Below are 7,487 nucleotides of genomic sequence, written 5' to 3'. Positions count from 1 at the left end.
TTATTTCTTTTTTTAGAATTATTTTATTTAATTTTATTTATTATTATTATTTTTTAACTTGACCAGAGAGAGACATAGACAGAGGGAAAATGAGAAAGCAAGTCACGGGTCTGGGACTAGTACTGGAGTAGGCCATGTGGGAGTCCAGCACCTCAACCACCACACCACCTGCTGGCCCCAAATAAAAATAATTCTAAAAAAAATACAATTGTTTTGTTTTGTTTTTAAAAAACAATACAATTGTTGGACCAGCAGTTAGCGTAATGGCTATGTCGCTGAACTCCCACATAGTCGACCGCGGTTCGAGTCCCGGACCTGGTGGCTTAAACTCACGCCAAGCGCATGTGCGTGCATGCCCAAGATCCTGAGAGGAAAATGGAGGAGAAGGGATTGTGGCGTGGCCATCCCCCCTGGGAGGTGATTTCCTGCTTTCTGTCTCTCTGTCTCTCTCTGTCTGTCTGGCTAGCGCACGCGCCCTATAGCAAAAACCTCTATAAAAATTAAATAAATAAAAAAATAAAATAAAAATTAAAACAAACAAACAAACAAAAAAACCAATACAATTGTTAAGGGGACCAGCAGATTGCATCGCAATGACTCCCACATGGCTGAGAGTGGTTGGAGTCACAAACCAGGTGGCCTGAAACTCACACCGGCCCCGTGGGTGTGTGCGTATCCAAAATCCTCTGGAGGAGAATAGAGAAGGGATTGTGGTGTGACCAATCCCCATACCCAGGCGTCATTTCTCACTTTCCCTCTCACTGTCTCTCTCTCCCTCAGTGAGCACACACACCCTATGGAAAAAAAAAAAAAAAAACTCTAAAAGAAAGAAAATAATAATTATATCAAATAAATACAGAAAAGCCCAAAGAAGAAGCAAAGAGACAAGCATCCAAAATCTCACCCCAAAGACACTGGTAGGTTACACCAGGAAACTACAAAACATTTGTTGGAAAATGGAATTAAACAGGTTTATTACATATGGTACAGGAAAATATTGAAGTCCATTTATTTAAGAATTTTTAAAATTATATTTGTTACTGTTATTATTTTTTAATTTGACCACAGAGGGACAGAAAGACAAAGAGAACGGGAAAGTGAGAAAGCAAGCCGCCAGGTCCGGGACTCGAGCAGCGGTTGGCCGTGTGGGGATCCAGCACCTTGACTACTGCACCACCTGCCGGCCCTGAAGTCCGTTTTTAAAATAATTGTTTATTGTATTGTATTGTATTTACTAGTATATTTCCAAGCTGACCAGCGAGAGAAAGAAAGAGGGAAAGTGAGAAAGCAAGTCACCAAGTCCAGAACTTGAACCAGGGTCGACCATGTGGGAGTGCAGCACCTCAACCTCCACACCACCTGCTGGCCCCACGAAGTCCATTTTTCTAAAGAATGACTTTATTAATCTTTATTTATTTTATGTATTTATTTTAATTTGACCAGAGAGGGACAGAAAGAGAGAAAGAAAGAAAGAAAGCCACCAGGTCTGGGACTTGAACCACGGTCTGCCACGGTCTGCCACGGTGCGTGCCCAAGATCCCGAGAGGAGAACGGAGGAGAAGAGATTGCGGCGTGACCATCCCCCCGGGGATGATTTCTCGCTTTCTGTCTCTATGTCTCTCTCTGCCTGTCTGGTGAGCGCACGCGCCCTATGGCGAAAAACCTCTCCAAAAAAAAACATCCTGTGTTGTCTCCTGAGCTACAAGATCATCTTCGTTTCCCATATGGGTAATAGGCTCGCCCCCTTTAGCTGTAATATATAGATAGTCCATATATTAACTGTGTCTTTACTTAACAAGACAAGATTTCTATCTAGGCCTTTTTCTACCAGCAATGTTGCCGCCCTGGCCCGGGACTGAAGTTATCAAGCTGACCTGGGACTGAAGTTACCAAGCTTCCTGCAAGCCCCCTCTTCAAAAGACCCTGTCCGGTAATCAAGACTGAAGAAGAAAATGCACCAGACAAATAGACTCCTTCGTTCTGAGAACTGTGTTTGGCTTCACCTGTTCAAACAAGACAGATATCATGTTTTATGATCATTGTTCCTGTGCCTCGAATTCCCTGTTTCATAGAGTAAATCTTTTATTTCCCCCTCACCACTCCTACTCCTGTAAGATCCCTCAATAAATACATGTGTTTGGTAGCCACTAGCGTGGCAGCCTGGAGCAGGCTCTGGCTGTGGCCGGCTGAGAACATGCTAAAGGCATTGAGGTCTTAGTCTAATTTCTGTTCCTGATCACCTGTGTCGCCTTCCTGTGTACGAGCCACCCACCACTGACGAGGCAGGACCCCGGCAGTAGGCTACAGCTCCCTAGGATAGGGAGGGGGCTCGTGGAGGAGGTGGTCTAGCCGTGGTGACAGTGCCGTGAGGGGGTTTCAGGGATAGCGAAGGTCTGGGTGCACGGGTGCCCGGACTTCCAGGGCCAGCAAACAGCCTCGTGGCTGGATCATACAGTGGTGGGCAAGGAGGACAGCGCTAAAGCTGAGAAGGAAGCTGGGTCCGGCCTCCGTGGCACGGCCGGCAGCGCACAGGGCTGTGGAGCTGTAAGCCACATGCCAGCTGTTACTGAGTCCCAGTCCCATCAGCCTGAAACAGCAAATGCGCGTGCGTGCCCAAAATCCCAAGAGGAAAATGGAGGAGAAAGGATGTGGCATGGCCATCCCCTGGGGGGGTGACAAGTCACTTTCCCCCTCTCTCAGTCTCTCCCTAGTGAGTGCACAAGCTCTATAGCCAACTAAACGCACACACAGACACACATGCAGGTCTACCCGAGTCCTCCAGTGGCCCCGTGAGCTCACGCCTTTGACATACTTACACCTTGCGCACATAGCAGGTGGCATGGGCAAGGCCTGACAGTGACACAGAGGTGGCACAGAGTTGGTGCGGGCAGGGGCCCACGTTAGGCAGCCTCGAAGCACGTTATCCACATGCCGGCCGCAAGGCCAGGGTCCTTCCAGGCTTTAGGACACAGTGGTGACCATGACAAAATCGTGCTCCTGTGATGCTCAGAGGGCCAGAAGCCCATGCCCCTTAACCCCAGGTAGGCTGGGATCCAACAGGTAAACCCTGTGCCCCACCCTCTCGATGAATAATGGGGGGACGAGTTGGCACGTGGGCTACAGTGGCCTCCCGAGGTGCATTCTGTGACCCGACTTGCCAGGTCTATGGCTGAGGCTAGCCTGGGCCCAGCACTGAGGCCACAAGGCCAGCACCTGACAGCTAGCCTGAGGGGTGGCCTGCTTGGCATCCACAGTGTCGAGGCCAAGAATGCGGGTGAGAACGGTGTCGGCATCTCTACCAGCAGAGGCTGCCTTAAGCCCTAAAACATGACTCCTCACATGACCCAGCTGTGACTGGCATGTGGGTGGGGCTGGCAGCTCCCCATCTCTGAGCTGCCAGCTGCCAGAGCGGCCCAGGACGCAGTGTCTGCCTGGGTGTCTCAGCCAGAGGGACGGAGCACTTGCCCCAGAACCTGCTCAAAGAATGGAGGAGGGGGAAAGGAGCCCCTTGCTGTCCCAGGTAAGCCAGGCCCCAGTGGCCTCCAGGGCCTGAGTTGCTGCCCACCCCTGAGGTCCCATGGGAGGTCCTGGGCCAGGTTCTCACCTCCTCAGTCCTTGCAGTCACTGGGGCCTCAGAGGAGCTGCTGCATCCCACCCAGCACCAGCCTCGGGTGGGCCTCACAGACCGAGCGGGCAGCCTCTAGCTCGGGCAGGGGAAAGGCAACGTCCTTTGATTGTACGTGGATGTAAGTGGCTTCTCACAGCCCTGGTCCAGCAGCCTGCCCTGTTGGCTACCTGGCCCACAAGTGACCTTCCTCCCCACTGCCCCATGCAGAATTATAAGGGTGCCATCAGCAGGCAGGGTTGAAGGGGCATCTTCCTCCTGGTGGAACTGGAGTGGGTGGGATCCTTCCCTAGTAATATGGCCACAGCTTAAGTCTCACCTGAAGTCAAACTGTCACTGGCAGAGGCAGGTACTGTGGGTCCCCTTCCCCCAGCAGAAAGAGCCCAGCAGTTCCTCCACTCCCCACTTGGCTGGGACCCTGAGGACGAGGCTGTCCCTTGGGAAGGTCCCCTCCCCCATTGTCCTATGGGTGGTCTCCCAGGTCTCCGGCCACCTCTCTCCCTGCCTGAGCCCCTGGTCTGTCCCTTACTGCATTTTCTACAGCAGGACCCAGCCCTGGGTCCACATTTCAGGAAGTTCAGTTACTGGGGTCAATGAAAGGGACCTTGGGACATGGTGGGGGGGGCAGGCTGGTTTCATGCTAGAAGGCAGAAAGGCAGCCACTTGGACCGCAATCCCTTCTCCTCCATTCTCCTCTCGGGATCTTGGGCATGCGTGCACACACACCTGGCGTGAGTTTAAGCCACTGGGTCTGGGACTCGAACCATAGTTGACTACGTGGGAGTCCAGTAATGTAGCCATTACACCAACTGCTGGTACCAGGAGGGTGTTTATTGAGTTCCGCCTGATCAGGCTTCACTCAGACCCAGCAGTAGTCAGTGCGGGCTGGTTCTGAGGAGCCTGGGACCCACACGTCCCTCCTTGTCCCTTCTGCTGCACAGAGGTCCTGTTCCCTGGCTCCCTGGAGGTTCCTCCTCCTCCTTCCCTACCCCCACTGCTGACTGTGACAGATCTGAGGGGAGGAGGGGTCTCACTGTGAAGCTGTCTTGCCCCTTCTTCCTCTGCAGGACACCACAGGCCAGAAGCTGGCACCCTCTGTGAACAGCCCACTCTCTTCCAGCTGCCCAGGTCTGGTGCCCAGTGATGGTCAGGCAGGAGCCTGCAGCCGCTGTCCACCTGGGGCCAGGCATCAGACTTTGAGGGACTGCCTGGCCCCCTCCCTCGCTGTGGGGAGTACCTGTGTCAAGATCCTGACCTTCTTCTCCAACTTCCTCTTCTCCCTGCTGGGCCTGCTGGCCTTGGCCACTGGACTCTGGGGTCTAGCCGTTAAGGGGTCCCTGGGGAGTGGCTGGGGGGTCTCCCTGCCTGCAGACCCCATGCTGGGGCTGGTGCTGGGGGGCCTGGCATTCAGTGCCGTGAGCCTGGCCGGCTGCCTGGGCGCCCTCTGTGAGAATGCCTGCCTGCTGCGCTGCTTTGCAGGGAGCATCCTCGCCCTTCTGGTGCTCGAGGCGGTGGCGGGGGCTCTGGTGGTGGCACTCTGGGGCCCCCTGCAGGACAGCCTGGAGCACACCTTGCGTGTGGCCATCGCCCACTACCAGGACGACCCAGACCTGCGCTTCCTCCTGGACCAAGTGCAGCTGCGGCTGCAGTGCTGCGGGGCCGCCTCCTATCAGGACTGGCAGGAGAATCTGTGAGTCCGAGCTGCCAGGGAGGCACGGCCACACCCACACTCGCTTGTGCACACACGCACGTCCATGCTCACATGCACACACATCTCACATGTTCACAGCCTCACTGCGGACGTGCTCACTCACGCATGCTCACGTGTTCACACAGCACTCAGGCACTCACTTGCACACTCACATTTGCACACACACAAAGTGCGGGGAACTGTCTGTCCCTGGTACGTGGCTCCTGGCATAAACCAGCCCCTTGGCCTCCCTGAGACAGAGTCATGCTGCTCCCTAGGCCTGGGCTGGGCGGCTGGGACACACAGGGCTCCGGCCAAGCTGAGCCAGCACGCTGAGAAGTCACCTTCTTCCCTCACACAGAGGAATGCAAGGGGAAAGAACCTTCAGGTTAAGTCTGGGTTCCTCCTGGATCAAGAGCTGTAGTTGCCCTCCATGTGCCTGTGTGTGTGCACGTGTGTGTGGGTGTATGTGCATAGATGTGGTCAAATGCTATCGGGCACACAGAGCAGCCTTCGGGTTAGGATCCACAGCTCGTCCTGTGTGTGTGCACGTGTGCGTGTACACACACATGTGACACAGTGCAGCCTGTCGCTGTCCTGTGGTATGTGTGTGTGCATGTATGCACACATGCGACACGGTGCAGCCTTTCTCCATTCTCTGGTGTGTACATGTGTGCTTGTACGCATGTATGTAACATGGTGCCGCCTTTCTCTGTCCTGTGGTGTGCACGTGTGCGTGTACATACGTATGTGACACGGTGCACGCTTTCTCTGTTCTGTGGGGCGCACACATGTGCATGTACGCATGTGACATGGTGCAGCCTTTCTCTTTTCTGCGGAGTGCACGTGTGTGCGTGTGTGCGTGTGTATGACAGAGCACAGCATCTCTCCGTGTTCTGGGAGAGTCTCCGTTGACTCCCCCGTCATGGCTCCCAGAGCAGCACCTGTCCTCCCACAGCCCTAGGACATAGGGTGGGCTCCAGCCCACGAGCCTTGGTGTGCATTCCAGAAACCTGAGCACAGAGGCAGAAGCAGACAGATGGCAGAACATGCTGGGCCTCCAGGCTCCAGGCCCCCCACCTAGGAGCGTGGCACCCAGGCTGCCTCTGTGTCGGCCAGTGTGCCCTCAGACTGGCGGCCGTGCCCTGCGGTGTCGGGATTCCACTGCAGATACCGCAGTGGGATCCAGGGAGGTGACGTCGAGGCCTGAGCATGTGAGCAGGGCCCTGGGCTTGCCAGAAGCTGGGGTTGTGAGAGAGGTCATGCCCCCAGGGGTCCCAGAACTGCCTCTCACACCCCACTCTTCCCGCTGGGACCTGCAGGCCACCCCACAGCTTCTGCCAGAGCTCAGCCCCCCCCACCTCGACTCTGCCTGCTCCATGCACTCAGAGCCTCCGTGAAGTGAGGCCTTCCCACTTCCACCCACCAGAGCTCATCTCTCCTTTAACCATCTCCCCAGAAAGTTCCCTTTGGTTCAGACAACTGCCTGCCTGGGTGAAGGGGCCCGGGCAGAGGGCTGCCGCCCACCAGACACACAGTAGGAAGCTGATGCTGCACACATATCCATGTGCACACGTGTGTGCATGCTCTTGTGCCTGCCTGTGAGCATGTGCAGGTGCCCGTGCATGGCCTTGGAAGTAGAAGGTGGGGAGAGGACAGGCCCTCCCTCCTGCAAAGCTGAGCCTGCCCCCCCTGCAGGTACTTCAACTGCAGCTCTCCAGGGGTACAGGCCTGCAGCCTTCCTGCCTCCTGCTGCATCGACCCCCTGGAAGGTGGAGACTCCATTAACGACCAGTGCGGCTTCGGGGTCCTGAGACTGGACCAGGACGCAGCGCAGAGGAGGGTGCACCTGGAGGGCTGTGGGGCCCCGCTGCGGGAGTGGCTGCGCAGCAATGCCCAGGCTGCAGGCGGCTACCTGACCCTGGTAGTGGCGGTCGAGGGGGCGGAGCTCCTGCTGGCCACCCTGCTGCTTAGAGTCCTGACTGTCCGCAAGGTAGGGCAGGATGGCACCACCTTCCGTGGCACCAGGCTGGGTAGCTTGCCCTCTGCTAACAGCCCGGGGCTGACCCCAAGAGCCTGGGACCCCAAGGAGGTCTGGGCTGAAGGCTTCTCCTCCTCTTCCGGGAAAGTGCTGAGTAATCCAGCAAGGACACCTGACTCCTGACGGGCTGC

The 7,487-nt window shown here is 55.8% G+C and overlaps 2 protein-coding genes across 2 annotated transcripts in view; one reads left to right on the top strand and one right to left on the bottom strand.

The window, feature by feature from the left end:
* NPLOC4 (NPL4 homolog, ubiquitin recognition factor) overlaps positions 1–7,487 on the bottom strand; it is a 92,167-nt gene that overhangs the window by 74,409 nt on the left and 10,271 nt on the right. The window contains exons 2-3 of the mRNA XM_006145650.3: positions 6,427–6,433; positions 3,001–3,008 (exon numbers count right to left, since the gene is read on the bottom strand). Of these exons, the coding sequence (XP_006145712.1) occupies positions 3,001–3,008; positions 6,427–6,433 (15 nt within the window). The remainder of the gene's footprint in view (positions 1–3,000; positions 3,009–6,426; positions 6,434–7,487) is intronic.
* TSPAN10 (tetraspanin 10) lies at positions 3,436–7,481 on the top strand. Its single transcript, XM_006145653.1, has 3 exons — positions 3,436–3,520; positions 4,693–5,315; positions 7,014–7,481. The coding sequence occupies exons 1-3, from the start codon at positions 3,485–3,487 to the stop codon at positions 7,477–7,479; spliced, it is 1,125 nt and encodes a 374-aa protein (XP_006145715.1). The 5' UTR covers positions 3,436–3,484; the 3' UTR covers positions 7,480–7,481.

The sequence above is a fragment of the Tupaia chinensis genome, unplaced genomic scaffold (assembly GCF_000334495.1).
Source record: "Tupaia chinensis unplaced genomic scaffold, TupChi_1.0 Scaffold000159_1, whole genome shotgun sequence".
Classification (NCBI taxonomy): domain Eukaryota; kingdom Metazoa; phylum Chordata; class Mammalia; order Scandentia; family Tupaiidae; genus Tupaia; species Tupaia belangeri.
Note: the sequence above shows the minus strand (reverse complement) of the source record. Positions and strands in the feature narration are given on the sequence as shown.

Bases quoted from the DNA above. Each gene is read 5' to 3' on its own strand.
- TSPAN10 (XM_006145653.1), top strand. From the start codon at position 3,485: ATGGAGGAGGGGGAAAGGAGCCCCTTGCTGTCCCAG. The intron at 3,521-4,692 runs GTAAGCCAGGCC...CTTCCTCTGCAG, and splicing joins GGAGCCCCTTGCTGTCCCAG to GACACCACAGGCCAGAAGCT. The intron at 5,316-7,013 runs GTGAGTCCGAGC...CCCCCCCTGCAG, and splicing joins CAGGACTGGCAGGAGAATCT to GTACTTCAACTGCAGCTCTC.